The 16,654-nt window shown below is 44.5% G+C and overlaps 1 protein-coding gene across 1 annotated transcript; it reads left to right on the top strand.

The window, feature by feature from the left end:
- Positions 1-1,209: 1,209 nt before the first annotated feature.
- JPT1 (Jupiter microtubule associated homolog 1) lies at positions 1,210-15,608 on the top strand. The gene is made up of 5 exons (XM_043460498.1): positions 1,210-1,398; positions 7,476-7,618; positions 7,954-8,051; positions 9,402-9,420; positions 14,580-15,608. Exons 1-5 carry the CDS (start codon positions 1,343-1,345, stop codon positions 14,726-14,728), a joined length of 465 nt encoding a protein of 154 aa, XP_043316433.1. The 5' UTR covers positions 1,210-1,342; the 3' UTR covers positions 14,729-15,608.
- The last annotated feature ends 1,046 nt before the right edge of the window (positions 15,609-16,654 follow it).

Genomic DNA, 16,654 nt, shown 5'->3' with positions numbered 1-16,654 from the left:
CCACTACCTCCTAATTAATAACTGATTTTTGAAGAGGGGATGCATGCTCACTAGGTTGGCCTGAAGAGTTTTTTGGGGGGGTTGTTTTTACTGTTTTGAAACTTTAGGTCCAGACTTTGGAAAGAGATTTTAATCCAAACAAGTGGTATGCTTCATGCTTTTGTGGTAAGCACATAAACACATGACCCAGGCCTTCTGGAAGAGGAGGGCTTGTCTCTGGCTTTTCATGAAAACCCAGGAGGGTGGTTAGCCAATACAGATGGCCAGGAAGGAGGAGGCCACACAAAGAGGAATGTAGTTCACTTCTTATGGGAAATAAAGAGATCTGCCTTGAGGAAATAGCGTGACCGGGAAGGCCTCGCCTCTGGTCTGCCCAAGACTTTGCTATTACGATCTTATAAACAGTCATTCCTGAGCCCTACAAGTGTGTCTGCATTTGTTGCGGGGATAGATTTACCCAGACAGGTGGAAGAGTCATGACTTAACGGCTTAATGACAGCTGCAGAGGCCTGGACTACTCCCGTGGCCTTAGTAGCAAGGGATGTGGCCATTCCCCGAAGCCCGGCATTAACCAGCCTTAAGAACCGGCCCTCAAATCGGAACGACTGTAATTTTGGTTTAGTGCATGCACCACGCGTTACAGCTAAATAGTAACATTAAAATGTAAAGAATTTCCCGTCGTTTTACAAGGGATCATCTTCGTGTGCTTTCTGTTGCTGACTCATAGTGCTGCTGCTTTGGGACTGTCAGTTTTCCAGGCCGGACACGCAGTAGGTATTCAATAAACGTGGATTTGTAGCAGTCGTTTTCCTCTCTTGAGGAACATGCCCTTGCTACCCGCCGTAAGGCAAAATAAATGAACGGTAGATAAACCTATCCTCACCTTGCGATTTCCAACTAGCCCAGATCGAGCTTTTCCTTCTATCAAGGTAACTTTTAAGTGACAGCGAGCACAACTTGTACGGAGCGCGGGACAGGTTTGTCTTGTCCAATCATCTCCGAGATTTGGGGGTGGGGGAGGGGAAACGTCCCCAGACCTTCCCTGATCAGGAAGGGGGCGGGTTTAAGCTGAGCAGGGCCCGTCTCAGCCCGTCGTGATGCCGCAGGATGCTTGGCACTCCAGGGAGCCAATAGGAGTGAACAGGTTCATTTGAATCGGCCAATGCCGCCGGGGTGGGGGCGGGGGTTTGCGAGCCCTATAAAAGCGGTGGTCCGGCCGGCAAGCCGCGGCGGAGGCTCCTGCAGCGGTCGCCGACGCTTGGGTAGGGAGTTTCTCTGCGCCCCTCCGACCTGACCCTTGCAGCGCTTTGCTCCGCGCCAGCCTACCTCGCTCTTCGGCGCCATGACCACCACCACCACCTTCAAGGGCGTCGATCCCAACAGCAGGAACAGCTCCCGGTGAGGCGAGGAGTTTCCGGGGCGTGAGGGTTGCTGCCCAGGGGGCCGGGCGGGTCTGGTGGCCGGTTGTTGGCTGTAACGTGCCCGGGGCGCTGCGCTCGCGCCCGGCCGAGTGGCCGGGCTCGGCCACCGGCTCCGCCTTTGTGCGGCCGGCGAGCCTGACGCGCCGGCCCCGCCCGATTCCTGCTTCTCTCCCATTCATTCCTCCCCCGAAGCAAGGGGCTGGGAAGGGCCGGGGCCGCTTGCGCTCGTCGCGCGGCGGGTTTTCGTTAGTCGGGACGTGCTGAGAGGATTCGCTCTCTGCCTTTTGCGGCGCGGCCGGCTCGCCCCCAGGGCGGTGGTCTTGGGCCCCATGTGTGCGGGTAGCCCTCGGGGCACCTTGATCTGGCCCCATTGTCCCACCCCCGGCCACGCGCTCGTGTCTCTAGACACGGAGCAGGTGGTGGCCCCGCGCCCGGCGTGGCGGTCAGATCCTGCAGCCGCAGCGATCGGGTCCGGCGGGCTCCTGCCCACTTGGGTCCGCCTGGCAGGTGGCATTTGTGTTCGGGCGGGGCTGGTCATCACTATCCCAGCCCCCGTTCGGGACCCAACCATAAACCCTCCGCCAAGTGCCTCCCCTCCGCTAACAAAGGAAAGACCCCTGCTCCTTCCCCTCCCGCGCCCACCTCCGAATGGGAGGGGAAGCGTGTCGTTCCAAGTGGGTTTTCTGCGCTCAAACCTTCGGACCTCGGTCTTCGCATCCCACCTCTTTCGCTTCGCCCTTTGACGTTTGCCAAATGAGTTCACCTCTGGCCCGGGTTCCCGGGCTGGATGGGGAAGGTTTCCTGTTCTTGGGCGGGGCCCGAGACATCCATTGTCTCTTCCGTACTATCTCCACCTGCGCAGCCCGGGCCTTTCTGGCCACTCATGCCACTGCAGCCAGGCAAGGGGGCCCTGGGCACGGTGTGTGGACTGGGAGGGCCTCTCTTCCGAGCCCTTGTCTAACTTGGTGGAAGGCTCTGGTTGCGGTGGAAGATGTCCACATTGTCTCGGCTAATTGCACGCAGGCTGCTCTTAAAGGTGGGACACAGGCGTCTCTGGGATCCTGCCCAAGGCGTGGAGGCAGCTTAGATTCCACTTTTTCTGAGCCTCTCTTCTTCACTGATCACGACCCGCCGTCATGTGTGGGCAGCCTTGGGGTCCTGGGCAAGCGGCACAAAGGGAGCCATTTTGTGGGGCTAAGAAGACAGCCGTGGAAGAGCAGTGTCTCTTAGGGGCTGGAGTCCTTGGGGACAAAAAGCAGGCCTCGGCAGTGAGGCCGAGGAGGTAGTGTTGGAAATGACATTCTTCTTCAACTCCTTCGTTGCCTTTTCAAATGTAGAAAAGAAGGAAAGATTTTAAAAACTAAATCAGTGTGCTGCTCGGAGGAAGGGGAACTTGAGTAGATAGACCTATGCAAACCCTGGTCACTCCCTCTTCTCTTGTCATCCTTCCAGTGAGATATATTTTTTTTTTTTCCGGAGGACACTGGAACAAACTGAACCTTGGTTTTTCATTTTGTGCCCTCAGGTCAACTTTATGCTGGCCAGACTGTAGTGATTGGAATGCGAAAACTCAAGCATTCTATTAAAAAATCAGAGGTTTTTATCCTTTGGGGTTGAGTGCAGTTTAGTGTCGAATTCATAAAGAATTTAAGTAACCAGGTGAAATGAATCCTCACACTAGTTTTTTGATTTGTAGCTTTGAAATGTGAGACATACATGACTTTTGGTTTTGCAAAATAAATGTTTTAACCCCCTTTTGTCATCAGTTTTCCTCCAATATTGTTATCTTAAGACTCTATGTAGCATTGTCCTTTTATTTACTTCCTACCTTTCCTTCTCACCTAATTCTCTTAAACTTCTTTTCTCCAGTAACAGTTTCCTGGTTCCAAAAACACATTATAAATTTAGTCTAGTAGGGAATGATCTGCAAAGCTTATATGGGAACTCTGGGATTTAAAGAGATAAGAAAGAAATAGAGTATTATTTGAAAATTGCTACCTGCAGTTCATGGACACATTCTTGTTGAGTCTCAGATATATAATTCTGATCATGTTATCATAGTTCAGGAAGAATAGCAGGATCTTAGAAAATAAAATTGGAATAATTTCTCTTATGATCCAGATCCTTTGTTTGGGGATGTCTCGCTGTTACAAATGGGCTCCACAACACTGACGTCATCGGAGTAGGTAGAACCTGCTATTGCAAGAGGGACACAGACCTTTAAAAAGTTGGGCCGGTCAGAGCTTTGACTTTCTTTTTTAAGCTGGTGATCAGATTGTAGTGTCTTTTTTCCTTTTTTAAGGTCAAAAAAAAAAAATTCCTGGCCTATTAGGGTTTTGAAGATTTTCATCTGGCTGAAATAATTCATGAGAATTTAATTATGATAGTAAGGAAAATCATTCTAATCTCTGGGGAATGAAGGGGATGACAGTGAAACAAGTTAATTTTGTTTTTTGGGGGGGAATCTTCGTTCCCCTGCCAGGGATCAAACCCACACCCCCTGCTGTGGATGCTTGGAGCCCTAACCACTGCACTGCCAGGGAAGTCTCTGAAGGAAGCTAATTTTGATTATAATATTGCAAGTGTCTGTTGATTTGAGGTACAAATGATAAAAGCCTAGTCACTTCCAACTTTAACATAGAGAATGACTATTAAGAATTTGTAACATATCTTTAATTATTATTTAAACAGTTTTATTAGCAGACCCCAAATTATAAGAGGTATACCTGAACATGATTTCTTAATTCATTTAATGAATTTAATCTAAGTGAATATTTAATATGGGAGACCTACAAACAGTGGGCTTTTAAATGTTTTACATGTTATAAAAGCACACAATGGATTTCCCCCACCCCTGGAAAATAATAATGACATTTTAATTTAGTGTAAACTGAGTACTGAGTTTTACTATGGAGAGACATGAATATTAGATTTAGGGAAGGATGCTAGAGGACCTATATAAGAAATATATTCAGTGTAGAAAATACGAAAAGCAATCAGAACACCAACTATATAGGTTTGTAGTTTAAAGAGAAAATGGTATGGAGTGATCCCCCTACTTCACTTTGAGCCCTTTTTATGTGCCTGCCAGGCAGGGAGGAGGATTTGGGGTTTGGCCCCAGCTCTGTTACTTAACTAAAGTTGGGCAGTTCACTTAGAACTTCTCCGGGCCTGACTTTGTTCTTTTAAAAAATGAGGCTATTTGTTGAACTAGACAGAGCAGAGCGCAGTGTACTACCACCCTATAGCCAAGTCCAGCTGGCACCTGCTTTTTACCTGTATAAATGGCTGAAAAAGGCCAGAAGAAGTATCTTTCATGACTTGTGAAAATGACATGAAAATCAAATTTGTGTCCGTAAATAAAGCTTTATTGGAACATAGCTGCCCTCATTCATTTTCATGTTGTCTGTGGCTTGCCTCTGTGCTGTGTTATGGAGCTGAATAGCTGCAAAAAACCAAATGACCCACAAGCCAAAAATAATTAGTTTGGTCCTTTACAGAAAGAACTGGTGACCAGAAAGAGAGGGTATCTAACTTTCTTTCCTCTTGGCGTCCTACTGCTTATTCCTCAAGGTCATGGAGGGCTTCCTGGAGGAGGAGAAGTTTTAAGAAATGGGCTGGATTTTGAAGCAGTCACTGAGGAAAGGGTGGAAAGTGCTCTGGGCAGGAGGAAATATGGGAGTAAATATTCTGAGGTGGAGATAAGGCAGAACAGTTCACGGAACAGGGAAGAATCTGGCCTGACTGGGTTGGAGAAGATGGTAAGAACTAGATACAGTTGAGAGGGGAAGTCCGAGCAGTTTGCTTCTGTCTGCTTAGGCCTAACCAGGCCTGCGTCTGCAAGTTTGCTTGTACATATGTCTGCTTATCTACTTAGGAAAACTTAGGGAAGTAGAACCCCCTCCCTGGTTCACGGAAGATGCAAATTTAAACACTTGATACATTTTATCAAAATGGTCTGTAGAAAGTTTGTGCAAATTTATATTCTCACACTTTAATTCACACCAGAAATTGGCATTTTTTTTTCATCTTTACCAAGCTAATAAACAAAAAATATATTCTTTTGTTTTAGGTTTCATTTACTTGCTTGTGAATTTGAATTTTTAATGTTTAGAGACTGTCCATATTTTTTAATTGTCTGTTAGTACCGTTTGTCCATTTTAATTTCTCTCATGATTCTTTTAATTATTTTAAAAGCAATTCTATTATCCTTTGTCAAATATGTGTATTTTTGCCAAGTTTAATCTGTCCATTTTTCATGGTTTCTGGCTTTCATCTTGTGCTTAGAAGGAAAGCCTTCATGACTAGAACCATATTTGTACGTGTTTTCTTCCAATATTTTTGTCTTAGGCTTTAAATTTAAATATTTGACGTAGCTGGAATTTATTGTGGTAAATGAAGTGACTTAGGAATATATATTTGGTTTGTTCCTTTAATCAAAATGACTGGCCAGTTAATCCATCACAGTTCTCCCTACTGAACTAAATAAAATACTCCAGTGGTGGTCTTTTTGAGAGAGAGCTCTTATCTTGACAGAATCCTGAGGAGAAGTTGACAAAACCCCCATTGTAGAAGTTGGTAACAGAATCTCAGTAATTGATAAAACATATTTTAAAATTAGTAGATTTGATGGGACTTCCTTGGTGGTCTAGTGGTTGGGATTCTGTTCTTCCAATGTGTGTGGGGGGCTGCGGGTTTGATCTCTGGTGGGAACTAGGATCCCATATGCCATGTGGCGCAGCCAAAAAAGAAAATCAGTAGATTTTGAACAACTCAATTAATAGGCTTTATCTAGTATACATATAGAACACTGGCAAGTATATTCCTTTCAAGCAGATACAGAAGATTTATAAAATGAAGCCATAAAACACATCACATTTCAAAGGAACATGTCACACAGACCCCGTCTGTATTATAAAGAAAAGCTGGAAATCAGACCAGAAAGAGCTATGTTTGCAAATTTACAAATGTACTTTTAAATAATTTATGGGTCAAAGAAGAAAATAATGGAAATGAGAAAATATTTAGAATGAAACAAAAATCACAACTTGGGGATGCCTCTGGAGGGGTACTTAGAAGAGAATTTATGCCTAAAGTGTTTAATTGTCCCTTTCCTTTCAAATATAAGGAGCTGAGTTTACAAATGACAACTGGATTTATCTGGAAACTTGAATGAAATGGACATCTTCCTAGAGAAATGTTTCTTACTCAAAATGACTTAAGAAACAGAAAAATAGACCACTCCCATCACCATAAAGGAACTGAATCTGTAGTTAGCACATCTTCCCATGAAACCATCTCCATTTTCTGTTTTGAGTAGCGACAGGACAAATTAAATTGAGTTTTTTCAAGGAGGGGACAAATCGGTCAACCTGTGACCGGAAGATCTGGAAATGGGAGAGTGCCATATTTCCTTGTCAACCACAAGAGCTATAGATGGTGTCTAAAGGTTCATGGGTGTAGAGCATGTCACGGAGTCCTACACTTAACTCTTGATTGACTGTCTCCTTGTGACTGGTCACACACGATGGTTAGTGAGAATAGCGAGGTACGCGTGTATAATAAACAGGGCTTGTGAATGATGCTGAGATGGGAGAGACGATTACGAGCTTTCCTTGGGCTTCTAAATTGGTCAAGTTTATTTTTACATGTGTACTCTTCCATTTAAAATTTTTTGTTGGAAATAAAAATGGAACCTTTTTTTTTTTTTTTAAATAAATAACAAGATGTGCTTCTAAACTAATTTGCGAATGTGTCCAGCTGAGCCCAACAGACAGGCTCCATTAGGCTCTGGCCTTTTCCTAAAAGGGGATGCCGTCCAGCCTGCTGTTGGTGCTTTCGGACTGTTTCAGCTGCCTGGTGCGGTCCATCGTTGAATTTATACCACATTGGAATCAATTAGTAATTTTCCCATTAACAGTTCTCTTTTGTCAGGGTGTGTGTGTGTGTGTGTGGAATGAATGGGCGGGGGAACTAAAATGAAAGGTGTTTGAAAACACGTACCAGGAAACGTCTTGATCTAATCTGAAACTGACATTTCGCCATCATTTCTAGGGTTTTGCGGCCTCCCGGCGGTGGATCCAATTTTTCGTTGGGTTTTGATGAACCAACAGAACAACCCGTGAGGAGGAACAAGATGGCCTCCAGCATCTTCGGGACGCCTGAGGAAAACCCCCCTTCCTGGGCCAAGTCGACAGGTACTGCTAGTCTCTGGTCAGGGGTGGGCCCAGCAGGACCACCGCAGCTGGTTTTGTGCTGCAGAGTAACATCTAGCTTAATCATGGGAAACGATTAAAGCGTGTCACGGGAGGAGAGATGGAGGGCTAAGACAGGGGAGACCCTGGGAGTCGGTGTGGTGGCTAACAACAAGGAGAGCCATCAGGCTGGCTCATGTGGCCCCTCTGAGGCATTTTTATTACCCGCCACGCCCTAACACTGTTGGCTCATGTTGTCATGTGACGTGAACTCATTAAACAGTGGCTTGCTCTAGGTCTTTCCCTGGTATTCCTCCTGAAAGTATATTTTGATTCAGGTGCCAAGTCTAGTGGGGGCAGGGAAGATTCTGAGTCATCTGGACCCCAGAGAAGGAATTCTTCTGAAGCGAACTCTGGAGACTTCTTAGATCTGAAGGTCAGTGCAACAATATAGGGGGAGAGACAGGCTTTTTGAGGTTTACGCCCTTTAGAAATGAAATTCTCACACCGCCTCCCGCCCTTCCTCCACTGTACTAAGACTTGCCATTGGAGTTTTGGGGCTTGTTTTTTGTTTTTTTTTTTTTGCACTTAACCACTAAATTTTTATTGAATTTTTACTATAACATCAAAAAATACAGTATTAGTAAATAGAAATACAGAGTAAAGAGAAAATAGCATAAATGGAGAGGGGTGGGGCGGTGGGGCAGGGGTAAGGAGGAGGTCACTGACAGGGGCATAAGCATCGTTCTTAGTCATCACTTTCCTGTAACTTCCATGAATCTTTCCCATCCATCATCATCAGTATCACTCTTGCAACAGTTTCTCAAAGGGCATCTGTCTGTCCTAACTCCCTAAAGGCTTTGCTTATGATCTCAGTCCCTGGAGTTAATACCCAGGGCAAAGAGCCTCTATTAAATTATTTATCCAGTCATCCCTGAACTTTTTCTCCCACTAGGTTTTTATCCACTGGAGTTTTATTATATAGAGAGGTAATTAGGAAAGGGACTGGCTGTACTGGTGATGGAAGATTGATAGAGTAGATCAGAAAGATGAGTTCATGTGACCTTGGTCTATTCATGTGTCTCTGCCACCAGCTGGGCTAGTCTTTATCCTTCAGTATTGATTTTTGAAACCGGATCACTCGCACTTCGTGTGTCTCTCACACATAGTGGCATAGCTGAGCTCAAGGTTGTTTCAGTTGTTGGCAAATATTGCCGGTTGTTTTGAGCTAAGCTGCAGGAGGCTATAGCATGGTGTTACCATCGGTTGTCTGCAGGTGAGCACGGCCCCTAGGCCCCACGCATATGTCTGGAAAGCCTGTGGGATGTCCCCAAGCGGGGACCTTGGGGCACACGGAGACAAGAGCCGCCTGAAAGTGGGGAGACCGGTAGAAGGGCTTTGGAATTGATGAAGGCCCTTCAACAGCTAGATTAGAAAGAAAGGAAAGGGGGTGGAAAGATAGGTTTACCAGTTTCCCATTCTGATAAAAGCTCCTCTGAAGTTCTGATATGAGGTCATCACTGTCAGTGTGAAGGCTTTTTGGTGTTTTGACCATGTTACTGGCACTGGGGCAATTTGTCCAATAGCATTTTTGTGTAGCATTGTTCCAAGTTGAATAGAGGCTGCTTATTGTAAAGGGCACCTTGACCTTGAACTTGACTACATTAAAACAAAATTTGACATCTATCTTCAGACAGACAGTAACTTCTCTGAACTATGATTGTTTTATTTGTATGTGGCCAAATTAAAATCTGAAGTAAAGTTTTTTAACTTTTTTCTTTTCCAGGGAGAAGGTGACATTCATGGTGAGTATGTCTGAAAAAAGTATGCCAATTTCTGGTTCTGTAAATGTTAGAATAGATTGAATTTTGACTCAAGTCATGTCCTGGGGAAAGACGCTGGCTGGAGAGTGAACCTGGCTGAGCCCCAGGTGCCCGTGTCCATCCTCTAAGGGGAGAGGAAAGCAAAATGGAAGCTAGCAAGCACGGCCGGCAGCGAGAACAAGGCTGGAAACCTCCTAAAACTTTCAGAACAGACGGATGTCAATCAGGTTGGTATTTGTTACACTCAGTGAGAGCTTCTTAGTAACCGTCTCTGGCATCTCAAGCTCAGACCTCAGCATTAAATTTACAGTTTGATTTTCTACTGAAGTGCTTACTCAGCAAGACACCGGTAACCCTGTGATCTTGTGAATGATGACTTTAGCGGGCAGGTGTAAATTTTCAGTTAGCACCCACATCGTCAAATTATAAGTGGAAAAGAGCTGTAATCATTTAATTATTTAAAATCTTTGAAGTATTTATTGGCACTTCTTTAACAAGTGCCAGAGAATTGCCGGTGCATGTGATGTGAGGTTTACGCGTTGTTTGCCCTGCAGCCATCAGGTTCAAATTGACCTGGAGACACGCAGCCGGCCTGGGACGAAGCCGCTTCCTCAAGGCTTTTTTCTGCCATTACATTTGGCGAGTCAGTCTTCCAGGAAAATAGAAATTCCTGTTTGGTTGTCTTGTTGTCTCTCTGGGCATGAGGGGAGGAGAATCTTCTGAACCGTTGTGAACTCTACCTGGGTTTTCGCTCCGCGGACAGATTGTGTTCTCACTGGACTGAAGGTGTATTAGTTTTTGTTTCTATCTAGCTTGTTCCATTTAAAAAGACTGTTCTGGAGGTTAAAAAAAAAAATTCTAGACTTTTTGATTCCGCTGCTTTTTGTATTCAGAAATACTTCCAATGTCAGACCTTATTTCACAAGAATAATAACAAGCAAGTTAATCTTTTTTAAAAAATACAGTTTTACTTATTTATTTTTGGCTATGCTGGGCCTTGGTGGCTGCATAGGTTTTTGTCTAGTTTCAGCGAGCAGTGGCTGTTGTGTAGTTGCGGTGATCAGGCTCATTGTGGTGGCTTCTCTTGTTTTGGAGCACAGGCTCAATAGTTGGCGGCGTACGGGCTTAGTTGGTCAACATCGTGCCGGATCTTCCCTGACCAGGGATCAAACCCTGGTCTCCTCTTTACCACTGAGCCACCAGGAGGCCCACGAGGCAGCTAATCTTTATTCACTAATTTTGATCAATGAAGAGAATTACAAATTTGGGGAGCCCAGAGCAGTATGTGACAGCCTGAAGTTACGAAAGTATATGTCATTTGTCCTGCTGATAATTAATTCTCTTAGCCTGTCCTTTGGGGTCGGCCCGCCTTCACGTCTCGAGGGTATACTATTCTTTGCCGAATAAAACTCTTGTGCTGTAACTGAAAAAAAGGAAAAATTCTCCCCCCAACCCCCAGCTCAGTGATATGCGTCCTTCAGGTGAGTAGCACAAGTACTACATTCACAACATGACAAGTCCTTCCTTTTTGTGTTTTTTAAACGATCGTCAGTTTGGCACCTGATTATTCTCCGCTCCTGAATGCTGCTACTTTTAGCTCGTCTGTCATAAAATGACAAAGGGGCATGACGATTCAGACCATGTCTGGTGAGTAAAAGTCTACCCCAGTTCTGTCAGCAGCTTCACTGCAAAGCCAACCAGTTCTGCTCAGTTAAATAAAGCGGATCTTGCTTGGATATACTGCCTTCATCTTTTGGATAATTAAACACAGGATTGTCTATACTGAGGACTTCGAAAATCTTGAAGAAAGAGGGAGAACATCCAGGAAGCTTGGGCAGAAGTCCTTACTTGCCTTTGGGCAAGTCTGTTGTGTTTTCTAGAGGTTCTAATTTTGTGATCCTTAGATGAGTTGTTTTTTTTCTCTCTTCTGACATTGGTGTCTGATCAGTTACCTTACTGGTATACCAGAGAAGACAGACAAGTAAAGAGTATATAGGATGTATATTATGGCAGAAGCCATAATTTTGTTTAAAAAAACAAAAACATCCTTTAAATTACTGGATTCAGTAAACAAAGTTCTGTCAAGTCCCATAAAAGTTTCTAAAGGCTTTACTCTCAATTCCTGTACTTATCACAGACTCAAGGAAGTAACAAGCCACCGTCCATCTTCTCTGGCCAGAGTATTTCTGCCTGGACAAATGAGCATTTAGGTTACGGCCTGCGGTCATGTAGTCTCCATAGGTGCTTTTTCCCCTCCCCTTTTTCTCTTTTGGCTTGTTGTTGCCCGGTTGTGAAAGACAGAGCGACTCCGTTCATAATGATAAAGGCAAACATGAGATGGGTAGGAATGAGATTGTTTATCTAAAAATCACTTTATGGAAATAAACTACCATGCAGGGAAACATTTGTGTCCGTCTGAAGTGTTCCTCAGCTGGTTGGCCCAGATGGTGGAGAATTCAGTTAGATCCTGGCCAGTGGCGAGGCCGTGTCCTCGTAGCAGAAATGAAACAGCTTGGATTGATACTCTGGTTCAGGCTGAGGTCATGGTCTGTGTTCGTCTATCTTGGATGGCTTTAAAATGTGGGTTCTTGGGTTTTGTTTGTATCTGCAGTAAAGTGGACACACTTCCCTAGGTTATTTAAGGGCACTTGTCGGAGGACTTGGGGCCTTTGTCTTGATGCATTTGGTCCTGTTCTTGTGCAACAGGAAGCTGAGGGGTAACCCTTTCTCGCCAAGCTTTGGTTCATAACTGAGTGCCGTCATCTTGGAAAGCGCATACTACATTTTTACCTGTAGTTGAATAGTATAGAACATTATATGCCTTAGAAGTCAGTTCTATCGAACAGTCCAAAAATTCATGAAATGAAATGTTTAAAGCAGCAGTAGCATATTTCTGAGATGTTATGTTTCTGATCTAAGACTTCCTCCTTGAACTTCTCTGTTTCAGTCGGCTGAATGAACACAGTACAAGTGGTTTTAGCAATGTGGACCTTTAATGTTTAGTCTTATGAGGAACTTTTTTTTTTATGAGTAATTTTTTTGGAGTTAGTACTTTGCATTGGTGTCTAATATGAGTGCATGTGAAGTTCTTACATAGCATATTTCATAACCAGTATTTCTGCTTCCCTGCTTCCAGGGTTTTGAAACTTCTAAACTAGGAGGGAATAAATGTCTTTAAACCTTAAGGTAGTTTTTCTTCCAAGTCTTAGAAATATCTTAGTTTTTTTATACTAAAAGTGCCTCTGTGTGATTATTGCAAGGTAGGTGTTAGGATATGCAACAGAATTTAAGATTTAACACTGAAATGAAGAGACCTGGCCTTTTTTTATTACTATTATTAATAATTAGTCTGATATACCTTAAACTATTAAACTCTTCATAAAAATTACCTTTTGCAGAAAATAATGCATTTTTTTCTTCTGCAATTACTCTTGAATTTGAATCAGTGGCAACAACTTGGTTAAGGATTCCTATATGCTGGTTGAGAATTTCACAGGTCAATCTGGGAATCAGTCAAGCAGTATCTAGGACATTGGATGATAATAACACTGGTTCTTAAGACTTTAATGAGGAAAGGGCAGGGTCGATATGATGGGAGTAACTGGATTAAGATAATTGACCATCAGTGGGTGGGGGTGGAGTCTTTAATAAATGTCTGTACAGCTGGATATTATATGGTTTTTAAAAAGTCAGCCTCAAAAAAAAGTCAGCCTCACTCGTTAATCATGGAAACGTTAACACATGACAGAATTAAATAATATTTTTTCACCCATCACTTAGGCAGATATTAAGCTGAGGTGGTTATCAAGTGGGGGAAGTGGACAGATGTGAGGAGAGGATGCTCCGACGTGGGCGTAGAGTGGACCTGTACCGCCACTGTGGAAGGAGGTGCCTAGTCTTTGTTCACACTGAAGACGACAGCGCGTGTCCCCCTGGGCCCATGTTCCAGAGTTTCAGAATGAAACATTACAGTTTCAGAATGGTCAGATTGGTTTTACTTTTTGGCTGTCAGTTCAGTTGCTCAGTTGCGTCCAACTCTTTGCAACCCCATGAATCTCAGCACACCAGTCCTCCCTGTCCATCACCAACTCCCAGAGACTACTCAAACTCATGGCCATCGGGTCGGTGATGCCATCCAGCCATCTCATCCTCTGTCGTCCCCTTCTCCTCCTGCCCCCAATCCCTCCCAGCATCAGGGTCTTTTCCAATGAGTCAACTCTTCGCATGAGGTGGCCAGAGTATTGGAGTTTCAGCTTCAGCATCGGTCCTTCCAATGAATACCCAGGACTAATCTCCTTTAGGATGGACTGGTTGGATCTCCTTGCAGTCCAAGGGACTCTCAAGAGTCTTCTCCAACACCACAGTTCAAGTAGAGGATTAATCATATATACTGTATATATACTGGAAAGCAATGAATTAAGCAAGATGAAATTCGACCATGTGTGTGTTATTTAGTTGCTCAGTCGTGTCTGACTCTTTTGTGACCCCATAGACTAGCCCCCCAGGCTCCTCTGTCCATGGGATTTCTTGGACAAGATTACTGGAGTGAAGTAGGTTGCCATGTCCTCCTCCAGGGGATCTTCCCGCCCCAGGCACTGAACCTGAGTCTCCTGCATTGCAGGTGCGTTCTTTACCACTGAGCCAGCAGGGAAGCACCTGACCATGTGTATAAGTGGGGGCAAATTTCCAAAAGTTACAAGTTGATATCGATTATGTTAAATACAATAGAAACAAGATTGTCTGTGATATGCTGGAAATAAAATACACAAAGCTTACATAAAATAAACGGGCTAGAGGAATGCACACAACTCGTAGTAGGGCCTCTGGGAATAGGGAGGGCAGACCCACCCAGAAGTGGAGCGGTGGTCAGGGACCTAGAGCTTACCTGCGCTGTTCTCATTTAAAATATTTAAGTCGCCATATATTTATGTAATTTAGAAAAGAACGTACACAGAGAAAGACCTGGGGACATATGGCAGAACACTCACAGTGGCCGGTTCTGGGTAGTGGCCACGCCCTAATTGTTTTTTTCTTTATAGCTCTAGGCGTGGTTTGAACCATCCTCCAAAAAGCCCCCCCAAAAAACTTAGTCATCTTCACTGCGAATAGTTACTAGTCTTAACTTCATTCTGTTTTCCTAGAAAACGTGGACACAGACCTGCAGGCCAGCCTGGGGCAGAGTGAGGAGAAGCCTGTGCCCGCCGCCCCTGTGCCCAGCCCCGTGGCGCCGGCGCCTGTGCCGTCCCGGAGAAACCCCCCTGGCGGCAAGTCCAGCCTCGTCCTGGGTTAGCTCTGTCTGCCCGGAACTCTGTCATTTTGTTTCTTTGTTTTTTTCCATGCTTGTGAACTGCACAACTTGAGCCTGACTGTACATCTTTTGGATTTGTTTCATTAAAAAAGAAGCACTTTATGTACTGCTGTCTTTTTATTTTTATTTTTTGGAAGAACAGGTTCTCTGTCTGTCCTGATTCCTCTGGGTCTGTAGGCCTTGGCATGAGTGTTTTCTAGTAGTAGATTGGAGGGAAAGCTTTGTGACACTTAGTACCGTGTTTTTAAGAACAAACAATTTGGTTTCAAATGTGTTAGAGGATCTTTTGTACTGAGGTTTTTAAAACCCTTTTTTGGTCAGCTTTACTTGGGTTTACCAAGCCTGGATCGGACAGACCAGTAAACAGCCCACAGGCGCCGTCCCTTCAGGCCCCAAACAAGGTCGTCTTGATGCCGAACCTACCTGCTGTGGCCCTAACTGGTCGGTGCCCTTTGCTAAAAGCATCCTCCTGTGCCACATGGGGCGATAAAAGGCCTGTGCCCTCTGCCTTGCCGCCTGCAAAGCAAAAAAAAAAAGTAAAACAAAAAATTGCCTTTTATTTCTGAACCTTAAGATATATTTAAGCCAGATACTTAACATGACTGGCTGAGCAAAGCCTGCTGCTCCCATGCAGAGGAAGGCTTCGATGTTCACTCAGACGGATGAATTCCAGGTGGTGAAGCAGGGGCGGGGTCTTCGTGGGGAAGGGACCCCCTGAGGGCAGCGCTCTTCTTAGATAACTTGAAGCTGTGTGCATGATGCTGGTGCTTGACCATGAAACGAAAGTCTCATCCTTAACCTGTGTGTTGTACTTCACAATCCTGGACTGTTGCTTAAAGTAAACGATGTACAAATTTTGAAACACTGTGTCCTGTGTCGTCTTTTTGAGATTGTTTCAGCAATTCTACCTGCTTAGTTGCTTCTTTCTTTGTTACTAACAACCCTGCTAGCCAATGATTTGATGAGCCCTTCGAATTAAAACAGACTTAAGGAAGGCCTAGAGCGAAGTGGGCTTCTCTCTAAAGAAAACAGGTTTAAAGTCATTGTGAGTTCAGAATGCCAAAATGAACTGACATCTGGTAGTAAAAGACAGGAGTAATACAGATAACTGGCTTCCAGAACAATTATTAGCCAATACACTTTGGACTCTTCTACCACTTACCCTCCTTTGCTGGGTGATATGATATTAAAATTTTAAGTTACCTCATGCCTACAGGATGCCTCTCGATGGTGGGTGATCAAAGAGGTCTCCAAAGAAAAGAAGGGACATGTAGCCAGAAGGGGACAAGGTCATCTGAGTCCTGTCAAGTGATACAGGAGATTGGAGGAAGCACACTGGATTCTAGGGAGAAAGTTCCAGATCGAGGTATTAAACGTCCAAACTGGGCCCTGTCCAACGGCCTTTTTGGTCTACCCGTGCTGCTAATCAGCAGCGTTCCTTGGGTTTGTCATTTGGAAGCTCGATTGCTAACTTTAAGACTTTTGGGGACTTCGTTGGTAGCCCAGTGGCTAAGACTCCACGCTTTCAAGGGGGCACTGGTTGGGGAACTAAGATCCTAGGGGTGTGGCCAAAAAGTAAAAAAAAAAAAAAAAGACTTGAAACAGGTCACCTTTAACCACCTCCCACCATGGTTGAAATGACTTAGGCCTGGTGTGTAACCACCAGCTCATTTGACTCAATAAGCATCTCTTTGGGAAGAGAAAGGGTAATCATAGGTTATGGGGGTGGTGTTTTTCCTCCTTATTATTTTGCAAAACGGACAGCTGTGGTATACAGTGTTTCCAGTTTCACTGAAACAGATTAATCCTAGAAATAACCTGAGTTAAGGTTTCCTGCAACTAAAGAGGCAGGGAGCCTGCACCCTTCTCTCAGTAACTAGACAGACCTGGGAAAGACAGCTCCCTGAT

Source organism: Cervus canadensis, chromosome 1, assembly GCF_019320065.1.
Source record: "Cervus canadensis isolate Bull #8, Minnesota chromosome 1, ASM1932006v1, whole genome shotgun sequence".
Classification (NCBI taxonomy): Eukaryota; Metazoa; Chordata; class Mammalia; order Artiodactyla; family Cervidae; genus Cervus; species Cervus canadensis.
This window is presented reverse-complemented; position numbering and strand designations above follow the sequence as displayed.